The sequence below is a fragment of the Podarcis liolepis genome, assembly GCF_965112155.1.
Source record: "Podarcis liolepis genome assembly, chromosome: 1".
NCBI classification, from domain to species: Eukaryota; Metazoa; Chordata; class Lepidosauria; order Squamata; family Lacertidae; genus Podarcis; species Podarcis liolepis.
Window position 1 is genome coordinate 75,040,243 of NC_139554.1, and position 16,383 is coordinate 75,056,625.

A 16,383-nucleotide genomic window follows, 5' to 3' on the forward strand; every position below is an offset into this window, starting at 1 on the left:
AACTTGTCTGCCAGGTAGTACCAATAATGTCAATATAGTGTAATCATCACTACATCAGTAAGATCATCATCATCACCATCATCTCATAACTGATTTTGTTGTATTCTGGTATGGGGGCCCCCATGATGAGTGCATGTGGGGACAATTGGATATGAAGGCAGCATCCATGCATTTTTTCAGGCATGCAGTTTCCATACATACATGTCAGGAGAGACCCAGTTTGTCCCTGACCATTGCTCACTTATATTTTAAATTCAGGTAGGTAGCCATGTTGGTCTGAAGAGGGCCATAGCATGCATTGATGGGTGCTTCCTTCATACTGGATGGGCTGTACCTGTGTATGGTACTTTTATTGGGAAGTCATATCTCAGTAGAAAGAGGAGGAGGAGGAGGCCTTTAAGAATCTTTGTGCTAGCATTTCTTCTAGGGCACAAAAAATGAAAGAAAACATCTGAGCCAAAATTGTGTTTTTAAAATCTTCTAGGTAACTTTTTTTATTTAAAAATCTCATTAATCAGATGAATATGTGCAAATGTGACTATGTTTTCATCGGCAAGAAGCAATAGCCAAAGCCCAGATGGTTAAGCCCATAGATAAAGATCTGTTTCAGATAGACTAGTCTTCATACCTATATAGAAAACCAGCAGAAAGGCTGCTGGTAAGCAGCAGTATCCTCTTTTACCCTTGATATCTTGTGGTAAGGATACAAAGCACTCCCACTGGCCTCAGAAACCCCATTTGGAATTTCCCTGCCACTGACAGCCATTAAAATCTATTGGCTTATGCAACCGGGTGAGCTTGCTGCAGTGAGAATTCCCCACTTGTAGCAAGAGTTCAATCACTGCTACAGCTCCACAGTCAGCAGGGCTAGGACTCCAGGCTGTCTTACCCTTGATGGTGCTGCTTGCTTGCTGGGATGCCTTGGGCACACACACCTGCTGTATGGCTCTGCTTTGCTGTCTTTCATAATGCTTTTATCATACCTCATACCTCTGCATGTAGCGACTTGGTGCCCATGTTACCTGCAGGGAATATAGCAGCTCATAGTGCCAGAGGATTGACATGGGGTAGAAGGGATTCCTCCTGCAGCCCCAGCTCTCAGCAAGCAGGTATAGGTGGGAGGATGCGAGATGGGAAGGAGGAGGAGAGTTCTTCTTCTTCATTTCTCAGGCAGTAGGTAGGTTGCCAGTACTGCTTTGCAAGTACATGTAAACAGCCCTGCCTGCTGCCCACCCTTTGCAGGAGGAGCAAGCCTGTTGATTTAGATGGATTTCCTGACGTCACAAGAAGCGGTGAAGAAGTGAATGGAGCCAACATTTTTTCTGCATTACGTACCCCCTCTCCCTCCCAGCGCTGCTATTCCTGCAGGAGCCTGACTGTTCTTTAACCTCTGCTGATTCCAGAGCAACATCTGCAGCCCCTCCCTCAACACCTCTGTGCTTTTATTATAATTGGCTTATCAAGCATGTTGCCTGAAAGTCCTCTTAAGTTCATGCTGTCAGCAAGGATGGTGTTGGGCTGGAGGAGGCAAGGGAGCCCTCACCAGCCTCTTTCCCCTTTTATGTTTGCTTACAGGGGTGGTGAAGAGTTGGCATGTGCCGGACCCAAGTGCTGACACCGAAGCTGCCTTTGGTGCTTCTGTGCAGCTCGGCAGGGGCCACCTACTCCGCTCTGGAGAGAGGACCAGGCGTGCATTGTTTGATTGCTAATAGGAATGGGAGAGACAGATTTCCTGGGGAGGGTGGGGCAGAGCTAGTCAAGAATAGGATCGTGCTTCAGCATCAATGGCACAAATCACAACTTACGTCACTGGTGCTTGAAACAGTTTATGGAATTGGTTATTTAAAGTCTGAGTCAAGTAGCTCTTTTGAGACAGTTGGCAGCAGTGTTTTCCCTTGTTTCCTCCTCTAACAAAAAATGGGTGCTATGAGCTGGGGTGTACCATGATGAGGGCCAGCACCATGGGCATAGCCAGGATTTTTTATGTGGGAGCAGAACCTCATATTTGTATTGATTTGAATTGATTTAGGGGGCAGCTGCCCCCCTATCCCCCCCTTGGCTATGCCCATGACCAGTGCACTTACTAATAGTAGAACCATTAGCATTATCATGTCACACTAGCTTGAAAGATGCTCCAAATAGTGCGTGATCAGTTGCGCACAGTACCTGTGGCTCTGTTACTACCTGACTCTAGTGATAAATGAAACTAACAACACATGATGTATCTCTGTAAGACTTACTTATACTTCCTCACAGTGCTAAGTCAGTGCTAAGTCAGATGTATTCACCTCAGGTGGTGGCCCAGAAGGCCTGTTATTTAAAAACAAACAAACCCTAATTTCCAACTAGAGGCCTCTTTCTGTGTTATCCTGAAGCAAGCAAACCAGATCCTCAGCTTTGCCCTGAATATACAAGACAAGGTTGTGGGTGCTGAATCTGTCTGATGCTAGCAGAGGGGAAGTTACAGATTGGGCCCTGGCTTGGTGGAGACCAAAGGACTTGCTGAAAGTATGACTCTGCTCTCAGTTTCCCATAGCTCTGAAGTAGCTCTTGCTTGAAAATTAGGGAGCATAATTTGGTGGTAGCCTACTTAGGACTAAAATGCACAAATCCTGCCTGGTTCTGCATCACAGGACTGATGGGGTGGTTCTGACGGTTGGCTTTTCAAGTGCAGCATCCTTTATGCTTTCATAGATGCAGCCTGGGAGTGTGGAATAGCCACATCTTTCTCATGGGAGGTACACTGCAGGCACATGAGGAGTAACCTAGGGCAATTCATGTGAGAAGCCTAAGGCCATTCACAAGAGAAGTGGATGTGTGCACAGCCTAGAAAAATAAAACAGTTAACACTAAGAGTTGTGTGGAATTAGACTTTGAAGTAAAATAAAATAGAGGACTAAATTCAGCCTGCATTTGAGCACAGGATGAATAGTTCACAACAGTTCAAGACATAGGTTATAAAGAATTCAGTATTCTGCAACTGAATGAGCTACTTCTGAAGCTCTGACTGAGTCCCTCCCACACCCACACTCTTGGTCACCAAGCTGTGCTAAAGCCTTTTGTACCTTTTCTCAAGCCAGTAGCTTTTCATCTGGCCGGGTATACATGTGAGCTCATCAGCCATCTTCTTCCCCACTCTAGAGCTTGTACCAGTTCTGTGAAGAATGTTTAGATTTTTCCATCCCTCTTTTTTTTCTAAATTTAGAGCACCCATTTAACACTCATGATTTGGAAAGAATGTGGCATGGTAATAATTGATGAGTGATCTCTCCATCCCCCAGCTCTTCAGCAAACACATTGCCTTTGACAGGTCTGGCCATACTCCCAGACCACTTGCAAACCTGCAGTGCTATGGAGAGCCTGCGTCTTTCAGAGGCATATCATACATGCCCATTTCTCCTCCACTCCTATTTCCCCAAACTCAGTAGATCCGTTTATTTTCTTTACCTCCTGTGGGATATATATATCAGGAAGGGTTGAAAGCACATTAGCAGCTGTGAAGAAATACTTCTATATTCACCTGACAAGTCAGGAGCCAATATTTGTGTCGGCCCATTTAATTTCCCCCCCATTTGTTTATGTGGGGTTGTTTAATGGTGCCTGGTAAATGAAGCAAAACAGGACCCCAATATTTACAAGTATGTGCAAAGGAAATGGTCAAACCAGTAGCATAGACGTATATAGTTTATTTGAACTTCCTAAATGGGCCTATAGATGTCCTTCTCTGGAATCTATTAAAAAGGGTAAGTATCATAGAGGTAAGATCTAAAAGTTTAGTAATGGGTTAGAAATTGGCTAAGCACTAAAAAGTAAAACAGAAGAGAAGGGTCAGATGCTTAGAGCAGAAAGTTATCAGTGGGAAAGGCCTGTAATTCTGATACAGTGGTACCTCAGGTTACAGATGCTTCAGGTTACAGGCTCCGCTAACCCAGAAATAGTACCGCAGGTTAAGAACTTTACTTCAGGATGAGAACAGAAATCGTGCGGTGGCAGTGGGAGGCCCCATTAGCTAAAGTGGTACCTCAGGTTGAGAACAGTTTCAGGTTAAGAATGGACCTCCAGAACGAATTAAGTTCTTAACCCGAGGTACCACTGTACAGCTTTCAAAAGATGTACTAATTGTTGATCACATGGCAGCACATAAAGATAACAAAACAACTTTCCCCTGCATCAAACTATACTGTTTGAGATGTTCTTTAAAAAGAAACAAAACAAAAAAAGCTTTTTCAAATCCATTCACTTTTCAGATACTTGGAAAGTTTGTTTTTTTTAAAAAAAAAAGTTTAGCACTGTGAAGTGGTCCATTGCTGCTGTATACATGATAACTGAACATCTAAGCTTTTATCTTACCTTGGGCCAGCAATAAGTAGAATGTGACAGTGAAAGAGGTATAGACAGGGTTTGGGGGTTTTTTAACTGCAACTTTTTAATTAAATCTTAGTAAAGCTGCCAACACAAACTTGATAAACTGCTCTTTCAACTGGCAGAGTCATTGTGTTGACTTGAGATGTTGGTGTTTCTTTTTCATGCACTGCTTAATTGGCTAACTTGTATGTCCAGCTTTTGATCTTCCTTGCAGCCATCATGCTTTAGGGCAGTGATACATGTTGTGTATCAGTCTTAATGGATAAGATACTTTCAAGGCAAGTGATTGAGGAGGTGGCACTCAGTACCCCATTAATGCTGGAGAGCATTGTGTTGTGAGTCCAAATATGGTGTGCAGAAAGGGAGAGCTTTGAAACTTGGCATCCTAATTTAATTCCATCTTGTTTTAATATGCTGCCAATCCATGTTCTCTGCACTGAATTCCATTCTAGCTAATGTTTGGTGACAGATTATATCATGCCTTTAGATATGGTTTGTTAAGGGATTTGGCATTTCCAGTTCGCTACATTTTCCACAGGACCGGCCTGTAAGGAAACTACAGGAACGTGGACAAAGATATTTTGAAAACATGTAAATACTGTACTTGGGAGCCACAAGGCATTATTGGAAATTTTACAGAAGAAAACTTCTAGGCTTGGTTTGGATTTGTCTAATAAATCAGTTTCCAGCAAAAACAGTGAAGCACGTTTTGCATAGTGAAATAGTGAACGTTCCCTATGACATAAGCTTTCATGAACAAGATCCCACTTTATCGAATGCATGATAATAGATAAAAGTTCAGGGGTTTGTCGGATATGACCATTAAGGTATCAGTTAAGTTTTCTAAAGGAATTATCCTTTGTGCATCCATGTTTCACACTTACGTTAACTCTCAGGACAGGAGTGGTTCATCATTGACATGACTACTTACTGTACTGAGATAGAAACAGTAGTTTGTGCATAAATGGTGGGGAAGAGAATGGGAATATGTTCTTGGGTTGGCCCAGAAGCTGAGGTTGCAGCTGCTGTCTGCTTAGGCGGCAGCCTCCTTAAAAGCTTGTTAACAGCAGGTGTTAATGAAGTGCTAATGAAGCAGTTTGCCAGAAGCAAACCAAAGGCGCTCACTAGCCTCTTCATCTCAACAGGAACCTCAATGGTCCCCTAGTACAAACTGGTTTATTAGATGGAGTCAAATAACCTGTAACAGATGCAGCTTTTACTTCTGGAAAGTGGGTTAGCAACACACTGATCATTTGTAGTTGCCTAGCGACTGTTACACACACACACACACCAATGGAATACTGTCCCAACGCAAGCAGTACTGATACTTGCACAATTCTATTTTCCAGTGAAATTCCAATAGAGATTATTCCAAGTGATCTTGTTCAATATCACTGAGTATCCACAAAGAATCATAGTTGGTGGTGATGGCTTTTAGTTTAATACTGAAAGTTCAGGTGATTGCTTCCACATTGGGCATGTACTGTGGTGTTGCCATACTTTGTTTACCCACTTTTTATGGGGCATCTACATGATCTCATGTACAAAACCCTCCCTCTTAGTCCTGTTCAGCTTGGTTCCCCCCGACCAAGTTCAGAAAATGGTTGTTGTTTTTAGAGCAATGACATAGCAGCACAATTTCCCCTTATGTACACAGCATATCGTGCTCCTATGCTGTTCAGTTGTGGTGTATATTTCTGCTTGTGGGTGGGCGCCATTCAGCCAGTTATGTGGCATCTGTGATGGGGATTAATGTGGACCTAGTGGCATTAGTCACAGTGGCATGGAGGTATGGCCTTTGGTCCATTGAAGCAGAGACAGAAAGTCTTCCAAAGCATACCCTATCTGTTCACAGTCAAACAATAGATTATCTTTGTCTTGAACAAGCATGTGTAAGTGAAATGTTTCATTGCCGCACAGCACCCTGATATTGCAGTATATAAATGGTGGCATATAATTACTTTTAAATAAAACTAAAGGTGAAATGTGTAGTACTAATGCCCAGCAACTTGGAAGAAGAACTAATTTTCAGCTCTGTACAGAGAATTATGATTTTAGTGTTTTTCCCCTGCTGCCCCCCCCCTTTAAAGTAAGCTCAGGAATATGCTGCAAGCTCAAGGCTTGGTAGCGTGGCCTTTTCAAGGCTGGACCCACAACGGTAGAAAACCCTTATGCCAAAAAAGGAAGAAGAAGGAAAAAAACCACCAGTCCCACTTGGCTGTCCTCCTTTTTTGGAGAGCTGTAAATACTTTTCTCTTTTCTTTTCTTTTCTTTTGGACGCTCTCTCCAGTCAGTCGGTGGTTGGGAGTTGTCATTGTGACCTCCAATTTTACGTGGAAATTGATTTGAACTTCTTATAGGTTTACATTCATAATTCCTTTATTCATTTGGATTAGAAATTCCATAATATTTTGTTATGCTTTGAGGTTATAAATGCATACATGTCAGTAAAAGCCAGTGGCTTCACAGTGGAAGCCTTAACCAGTCAGGTATCAAAACGGCACATGAAAAGCCCCTGTCTTTGCCTGTCCTGTCTAGCCCCCTGAAACACAGCTTGTAAACTACAGGTCCTGCATGCAGAATCTTGAAGCTCTGACAAAGACTGTGTTAGCTCCCAATCTGCCAGTTCTGCTCTCTTCCCCCCACCCTCTTTCCTCTTATGCTTCCTGAAACAACTCAGAATGGGGTGCCTGTGTGAGCACACCCTGATCAGTCCCTTCAAGGAAAGGGAATGGATTAAGGTGAGATGCAGCAGGAAGAGGGATGTCTTCCCTGGTTTTTTCTTTTCTCTTTTCTTCTAGAAACATCATACAGAAGATAGGAGAATGGTGGCTATGTTTGCTGTCAGGGGCCAGCAAACCTTTTCAGCAGGGGGCCAGTCCACTGTCCCTCAGACCTTGTGGGGGGGGGCAGACTATATTTTGAAAAAAATACAAATGCCCCACAAATAGCCCAGAGATGCATTTTAAATAAAAGCACACATTCTACTCATGTAAAAACACGCTGATTCCCGGACCGTCCACAGGCCAGATTTAGAAGGCGATTGGGCCAGATCCGGCCCCCAGGCCTTAGGTTGCCTACCCATGGGCTAGCCTGTCCTTCACTCCTGTACAAAGTGGCCCCAGTGGAAATGTAATCACCAGCCAGAATCTTAGATGTTTCTGGGTGCTTCATTCAGAGAGGGAGACTGAGCCAGGTCACATGGCTGAGTGAATTGTATTCCAAGCCTGTGTTCTATAACATTCTGTTTAGCAATGTCATCATCAGAAGACTTGTTTTCCTGATTCTATAATTATTCTTTGGAATGCACTCCCACCCACTGTCTTCCCTCCCCCCACACTGCCAAGACAGCTTTTGTAACAATTGGACCAAGAGCAAGAAACTCATTGTGTGGGGCTGCTGGGGGTGGGCGGGGACAGGAGAGGCATTCAGCAAATTTCTACATACAAAAATGGCAAAAGTACTGTGTCACGTCATAATTCAATGCTTGCAAATAGAAAAGAGGTGTGTGTATAACATAAGAGCCTGTTCCCAGTTAATATTTATTTCCTTTTAAGAAAACTTATTATTATTATTTTTCTGACAGAGCTACCTAAAGAAGTCATGCAATGGAAAGGTGGGAAGTTTCCATTGTTGTAGATCACAGGAATCCTGTGAACTGCAACTCCCATCACTCTGAACCAGCATGGCCAATAGTCTGAGGTGGTGGAAGTTGTAGTCCAACAACATCTGGAGTGTCAGAAGTTCCTCACCCCTGTTGTAGATGTTCCTTCTCACCAGCTGGAGCTTTTGATAAACCGAATGCTGAAGTACAAAGTGCTTTCAGTATTGCAGACACTTCTTGATTGCTTTCACAAATTGTGTTGTGCCAGTCAGTGTCGACGTTGCAGGGAGCAGCTGCTGTAATATTTGCATGGGCCCTGGTTGTCTGCATGCTAGGAGGACTTGCACTGCAAATGTGCAACAAAAGATGCTTATTTTTCTTAAAGTACCCGCAGGATTCACCCAAGTGCTAAAGAGAGAGCATAGGAAGTCCTGACAAGAAGCAGCGTCTACTGTCCAAGGGGCTTGCTCAGCTGCGACAAGCCAAGGAGTGAATTAAATAACATTAAAAGATAAGAAACTGAGCTCGTACATCTCAGTGTAGTGACCTCTCCATTGATAAATGGTATATTTATGGTACCTCAGTTCTAAACCAGGTCTTTAAACACATTATCAACCTTTTGCTTGATTGTTGGGAGGTGGAGGTTTTTTTTTAATTGGAGGAAGGTCCAATTAAAAATGGGAGGAAGGTCAATTTTGAGCAGTTCAACTGGGCAGAGAATACATACATATTGAACTGAAAATGATAGACTATAGTATGTTATAAAATATGACCTGATTTTTCATTAAGAAACTCCAATCGTAATGCAGAGGGGACATGGCTGCATAGGGTACTTACTCCCCCTCCTAAAAATAGTTTCAGGAAGCAGTGTTCAGAAATAGAGTAAATAACAGGTTTGCTTGGCTAAACCTACTTTACCCAGTGAAAATGTTACGCAGTTTCAGGAAACAGTTCTAAATGCTAGGAAAGCAAATGCGATTGTCCTCTAAAGTTATGTTCTTCTACCCCAGTTTTGCTGCAGTACACTGGCATGATACATTGACCGGGGCTCAAGCGATATGTTCTGAGGGCTAACAGGAGCAGCATTCAGCGTACTGCCTCTGTTTAAACACTGCCCCTCTTCTTCAGTGTAGTTTCATTGTACTTCTCTAAACTCCAACCCACATATGATAATAATCAACCCCATATTTGTTACAATAACAAGTCTCATTAGAACACTGGTTCCAATCATGGAGCGGCGGGTGGGAGGGAGGGTTTATTTAATGCTGGTGACTTCATCTGGAGTGATGTCACTGTTAAGGAAAAACACTGAACACCCATGAAACAGTTCAGCCTTGGAGTCCTTGCCCTTGTAAATCATTGGCTTTAAAGAGACAAAGCATCCCATCCAGCCCATCTAATCCTGGATGGTTTTCCATAGAACTAGGAACCATTCAGTCCATGAACAGACTTAGAAAGCATCAGGGCATAAAGGCAATTAAAGAATACTGAGTATGTGCTTGTCCAGTGTCCTTGTCACAGCAGAACAAACATTAGGCCCCACTGCCTTATCAAGCTCTCCTCTGTCAGCAGGGTGGAGTACCCTTGCCACAGTCCACACAAGTTCAGGAACTAGGAGCCAGGCCTCAATATCAGCTTCTTCCACTTCTCCCTTTATGATTGTTGCACTGGTGTCAAAAAGCATGAAATGTAAAGGAGAGCAGAGCAGAGTGCAAAGGCCATGGAAGCTGGGTGCAGAAAGGGTGGCAGTCTGTGGAGCAGGAGATTTGGGTGATGGATATGTTCAGGCCAACGGGTTAGGAAACTAGGAAGGTGCCGCACACTGAGTCAGGCCCATTGGTCCATCTAGCTCAGTATTGTCTACACTGACTGGCAGTGCTCTCTGGGGTTTCAAATGACATTCCCAGTGCTACATGCAGATGGCAAGGATTGAAATTGGGATGTTGTGCATGCAAATGGGGGCTGGAGGGCCAGCAGTGGCAAGTGGCAAAGAGCTTACACGTTGGAGAGTAGAACATGCAGTGGGGTGCTCACACCACCAGGGCAACTGGGGATGGCAGCAGTGCCATATTTTAAGAGGCAAAATGTGAGAAGGTGACACACTGGGGTTTGATAGCAAGAGGATTTTTTTCTGAATTAACCGCTGGCCTTGCAAAACCTTCCTTGCCCTCATAAAAATGGATAACTTTGCTGGCACAATTAATTTCATTTAAATTGTTCCCTGGCTTAATTCGTTCCGGAGGTCCATTCTTAGCCTGAAACTGTTCTTAACTTGAGGTACCACTTTAGCTAATGGGGCCTTCTGCTGCTGCCGTGCGATTTCTGTTCTCATCCTGAAGCAAAGTTTTTAACCCGAGGTACTATTTCTGGGTTAGCGGAGTCTGTAACCTGAAGCGTCTGTAACCTGAGGTACCACTGTACTTGTGTGTATTCTGTTATATGCGTTGTGTGGTTGGTGTTGGGATGAAAAGGTGTTGGGAGGCAAAGTCTAGTTGAGCCCTGGTTCCAGTTTAACAAATGGGAAAATGCCGTGGTGCAGATTTGCTGTGAAAAACAATGCTTTCATGATGGAGCAGGAGCTGGGCAATGGCCAGAAATAAGGACAGCTTGGGACTCCTGTCCAGAACAGTCTTTAATGAGATGCATAGTTTTCCCCTGGGTGTGGAGGTGGTGGAGAGGTGAAGTTCAAAGAGTTGCAGGAAGAGGATGTAATGTACCGCACTGCCACCCCTGATCACAAGGGAGATGCAGTGGATTGTGCAGGAAACTGCTGGCTCAGATGTTAGCTGTTCTGGCTAGTACTCTGCCCACTATACCACACTTCCTCCTGCTTTCTGTTGGTGCTTTGGGACCAAGCTTGTATCAAATGGATGAGCAGGGCTGCACAGCCTTCTAAAGCTTCAGTTTGCTGTGCAGATATATTGACTTGCAAAAACAAAAGGCACCAGAGCTGTTTCTTTTACCCCTGCCGCCTGCCGTTCACTAGGGTGGTTGGAGGAAGCAGGGAAAGGGATGTTGTCCCTTTAAGCAGCTGAGCGAACCATATGCCAGTAGCGTAGCCCTTGAGTTAAACTGCATGTCTGTGTGCTGAGTAAGGAATGCGGTTGCATGCCTGACCCGTTAGCTATGACTGCTCCTTAGTGGATCAGCACGGCTGTTGCTCATGTGCTGATCTCATTCAGCCTCATTGGAGCTGGCGCTGCACATACACAAGGAGTGGAGAGAGGGGGAGTATCGTTCTGCTGAGAAGGAGCAGGAATATTCCTATCCTGCTCCCTCTCTCCCCTTTTTTATTTCTCCAAGAAGCTGGATCTAGGGGTGTTTCGGGCTCCCCTACTTTTTTTGGAAAATAGGAGGTTTCCACCCACCCACCTCTGGCAATTGTTGTTTTGCGAGGGCAGGAGGTAGCTCTTGGAGAGAGACGCAGCGCAGCTGCCTGGATGCCTTTGGATGTTATGATTGCTCCCTCTGAGGACCAGTTCTGGCCAGACATGCACAAAGAGCAGATGAAGCTGAAAATCAGGGTGAGACGGATGAAGGAGAGCAGGGAGATGCGAGGTTGGTTCCCTGGATTTCCCATCCTTTTAGATGGGTGTGTGTGCATGAGAAGTGAATGGGGATGGGACTGGAGTGTGTGCTTGGGGGTGCGGGGGGGGGGAGGAGGGATAGAGGAATAGAATCTGTTGCCTGAACCATGTCTCCTGCCTCCCGAGTGTGCTGAGTGGGGAGGGGGTTGGCAGCTGGCATCATGCCATCACAGGACTGGGACAAGTTTAAAATTCTGGCGGCAGGAGGGGGAGAATGCCCATCATTTCTCCAGCCTTCGCAGATGCAGGACACAACAGGCAGCAATCCAGAGCACGCGAATGAAAATCTCATTTGTGAGACTTACTTCTGAGTCAACATGTTCAGAATTGGGCTGTTGGAATGTGACAGAGTAACACTCCCCCTTGCCCAGAATAATCAGAAAATGTGCTGCTCTTTCAGTGTAGGTCTTCTCTCTCTCTCTCTCTCTCTCTCTCTCTCTCTCTCTCTCTCTGTATACTGCAAGAAGATGGGCATTGGGTGATGCTTGCCTTGAGTCCCTCTGTGTTCCTGCATGTGCAGTGCTGCAGCACACATCTAGAAAAAAGAGTTGCTTCCCCTTTAACAGGGTCTGGCTTTTTAAAAAAACGGATGAGGGGGGGACTTAATTTCACAATGAACTGGGATCGTTAAAACTGGAATATAATGGGAAACTCAGAGGAGTGAGGCAGATTCTTCCTTTCTTATGTAACTCACCACATGCTCCAGGGCAGAAGGGTAGGGAGCTATGGAAATTTCCTGGGGACATCTCCATGCATGAGAAAGCATCTTGCATTCACTGCTACCTTCTTTAGAGGTCACTTTCTATCAAGTGGATGTGCAGATGGAAGGAAAGGAAGGAAAGGGGGAATTACCTTCCAGAAAGGCAAAATAAAAGAAGAGGCATTGAGGAAGGTGGGGGCACTATGCTGTCCCTAGCTTTAGATCTTGTGCATTTGCTTTGCTGCTCAATATGCCTGACTGCATTTCTGTACTGAGAATGACTCCTTTATTGAAAAGGCATCCATAGTGGTTTATTACTTGCAGGGCTAGCCCGAGAGGTGAGAAGAGAAATGAAAAGCAGCTTTAAAAAAGTAGAATGACCTACTTTTACCAAACGATGGAACCATGAAACTTTCCCACAGCCCTTGCACTCTTTACAAAATCAGAATTTTCCTGCAGCGCTTGGAAGCCCTTTTGTGTCATGAGATGCATAGCCCAGCGATTGTGTCATTAGTAATAAGTCATTTATGGAAATGACACATTTTTCTTTACTTAGAACCAGTAGAGCTGGTCCTGGTGAGGCACATTTACCAGAGGAAAATCTAGACCGGCAACTCAGGAGGGCTGATTCTTTCAAGGGTGTTATTGCCCAATGCTTTTTTTAATAGAAAAATATTGGTGTTAATGGTTGCTTTCCTATTTACGTAAGGTCTTGCACCTTGGAGAAATATAGCAGTTGGCAAAGATTCAAAAAATGAAGCATGACTGACTTGAGGACAGGGAATGTGGAATTTCCCCCCATTCTCCCTTATGGATTCTTCTTTCTGTTGTACACGCAACCCAAAACTGCCTGCCCAACAGATGTTAGTTAGCTCAGTAAAAGCAAGAACCATACTTACTTCTAGCCTCTGGTACTAGTATAGACAATCAGAACTGGCTATATGCTGCAAATAACATGCCTAAAACATTTTTGTTTTTTGTGGCTGGGGGAGCATGGAATGGGTAGAAGTGTGCATAGAGGTTTGGGTCTTTGTATGGTGGTGAACTAAGGTTCCTGTTCCTTCAGCTAGGAAGAATTTAGATGTGATAGTCTTTCATCTGACAAATTATTGAGCTTCCTCACACAATGGCGGTGTCAAAATTGTCTGAATTGGGGGGAACAGAAATCGATCACCCCAGAGTTAAAGATACCTGATGATGATGAAGATGATGCCACCAGCAAAAGTGCCACCAGCCATGATGACAATGGCATGAAAACAGAGATTACTTGATGCAGCACAGGAAGATGGTGAGAGTCAATATAGCAGGGGGCTGTGAGGGGAACAGCTGCAAAGACCAACCGAGCCCTTTCACTGCAGTAATAGAATTTAAATAGGAACTTGATGAGGTAAGATCCTAAAGCCATTTAAAATGAGGGATCAGGGGAGGCAGTCTCCAGAGACCTAAGAGAGAGTGTCGATTCTTTTTTTCCCCTTTCCAGAAAGCTGCTTTAACTGCCATTTTAGAAGCCGGTGTTTGGCTCTGGCGAAACAGCAAATGTTGCCCTTGCAAAAGGGGCCAGTGAGGCTGCATTGAAAAAATGTGCTGAACATTCCATCCGCTTTGATACATACGAAAAGGGGCTTTATGTGGAATTGGCCAATGTCCAGCAATGGGTGAGATAATTGAGCCGATATAAGGAGTAGAACACCATTTGTTACTTGAGGAAGGAAGTCAGAACTGACTTTTGCTAATCCTAGAAGGGGTGGGGGTGGGGAATGCAGCCAAGTGTCCTTTCCTCGTGAATTTCAGAGACTATTTTGCTGTTTCAGGTCTTGATATATCCCGCCCACACTCTTCAGTTATGACAGCTCTCCCTTACTTACCCTAATAAGAACAGAGGCCAAATTCCCATAGAAATATAGTGTGATCTACCTCTGTCACTTGCTTGTTCTGCTGTTTCTCCATACTCAAAAAACGCATACCTGTGCATGGGAGTGAAGGTGTGAAGTAGCCCTGGAAGCGGTGTCACCGCTCTCCTCCTACTTATTTAGCTATGTTGAGAGAGTAGCAATGCTCCAGTGTGACAGCTAAGCAGGGTTTCGTATGTGACCAAAACATATAGCTCATGCTGGAGAACTCTGCTTTGTGTGGGAACAAAAGAACCAAAATCAGGGCTGTTGTCTTGCACGTAAAGGCAAGACAGCAGAGCAGACCATCTAGCTGCAAAAAGGAAGTAATGGTTGTGAAAGCCAAGGAATTTTCTATGGCAGGACTGAGTAAGATTTTCAAGTGCTGTGATTTCATCATTGGCGAGGCTTGTAATGGAAGCCATCCTTAAGCAAAAGTACCAGACATTGAACCGTATATATTGAATTCAGTAAGCCTTTAGACAAAGCCCCCCATTATATTATTGGGGAGAAGCTGGTAATATATGTGCTGGACAAGGTCACTGTTAGGTGGATTTGTAGCTAACTGAACCCCAAGAGTGCTCACTAATGGTTCCTCATCATCTTGGAAAAAAGGGACAAGTGGGTGCTGCAGGGTTCTGTCCTAGGCCCATTGTTGTTCAGCATCTTTATAAATAACTTGGATGAATGAACTGAGGGGATGCTCATGAAATTTGCAGACAACGCCAAGCTGGGAGGGGTAGCCAATGCCTCGGAAGACAGAATCAGGATTCAAAATGACCTTAATAGATTGGGAAACTGGGCCAAAACTAACTAAATGAATTACAATAGGGAGAAATATCAGGTTCTATACTTAGGCAGGAAGAACCAGCTGCACAAATATAAGATGCTGGGCACCTGGATTGCCAGTAGTACACGTAAAAAGAATCTAGGGGTCTTAGTAGATCACAATTTGAACACGAGTCAACAGTGTGATGCAGCAACAAAAAGGCTAATGCTGTTCTATGCTGTGTCAACAGAAGTACAGTGGGACCTCCAGTTGAGAACGGGATCCGTTCCGGAGCTCCGGTCACATCCCGAGGAATTTGCAACTGGAGGTGATGCTTCTGTGCATGCGCATGACGCGGTTTAGCACTTCTTTGCATGTGCGCAGCACCTAGAGCACTTCTGTGCATGCGTGCGGGGCAAAACCCGGCAAAATACTTCTGCGTTTGCCGCATACGTATACTGAGGGATACATAACCGGAGGTGAACGCAAGTAGAGGTACCACTGTATAGTGTTCCAATCAAGGGAAGTTATAGTACCACTCTATTCTGCCTTTGGCAGACCACACCTGCAGTACTGTTCTGGGCACCACAATTTAAGAAGGATATTGAGGAACATGTGTAGAGGAGGGTAACCAAGATGATAAAGGGTGTGGAAACCAAGCCTTATGAGGAATGGTTGCAGGAATTGGGTATGTTTAGCCTGGAAAAGAGGAGACTAAGAGGAGATATAATGGCCATCTTCAACTATCTAAAGGGCTGTCACATAATATATGGAACAAGCTTGTTTTCTCCTGCTCTGGAGTGTAGAACCCGAACCAATGGCTTCAAGTTAAAAGAAAGGAGATTCCAACTAAACCTCAGGAAGAACTTTCCAACAGTAAGAGCTGTTTGACAGTGGAATGGACATCCTCAGGTGGTGGCAGACTCTCCATTTAATAGTTTCAAGCAATGGTTGGATGGTCATTTGTCATGGATGCTTTAGTTGAGATTCCTGCATTGTAGGGAGTTGGACTCGGTGAATGTCAGGATCCCTTCCAACCCTACAATGCTATGATTCGCCAGTCTGAGCTGCCTTTAGTGCTCTTCAGTATTTTATATTTTTTTCTAAAGTTATATTCAAGGGCTTAATGTGTTGGAATAGTTAGAAAATTCATTTTAAAACCGACAGACTTCATTTTCTTCATTGTAGATGAGCAATTAAGGGACAGATATTCTAAAACAGGCATAGGCAAACTCGGCACTCCAGATGTTTTGGGACTACAACTCCCATCATCCCTGACCACTGGTCCTGTTAGCTAGGGAAGATGGGAGTTGTAGTCCCAAAACATCTGGAGGGCCGAGTTTGCCTATGCCTGTTCTAACACCACATACATAGCATGATACATACCTTTGTACTTCGTATCAGTCAATATTCAAGAATTACCACCCTGATTTCATATGTAGTATCACTAAAGTTGATTAGAATCCCCA

At 44.3% G+C, this 16,383-nt stretch overlaps 1 protein-coding gene across 3 annotated transcripts in view; it reads left to right on the forward strand.

The window, feature by feature from the left end:
• The window catches only part of DUSP8 (dual specificity phosphatase 8), an 85,599-nt gene that overhangs the window by 41,035 nt on the left and 28,181 nt on the right, over nucleotides 1–16,383 (forward strand). Inside the window, exon 1 of one of the 3 annotated variants that reach the window (XM_083470886.1) lies at nucleotides 11,101–11,527. The exons of the other annotated variants lie outside the window; for them this stretch is intronic. Coding sequence (XP_083327012.1) covers nucleotides 11,410–11,527 — 118 coding nt within the window. The 5' untranslated portion in view covers nucleotides 11,101–11,409. Of the gene's footprint in view, nucleotides 1–11,100; nucleotides 11,528–16,383 lie in introns of those variants that run through there. 3 annotated transcript variants of the gene reach the window in all.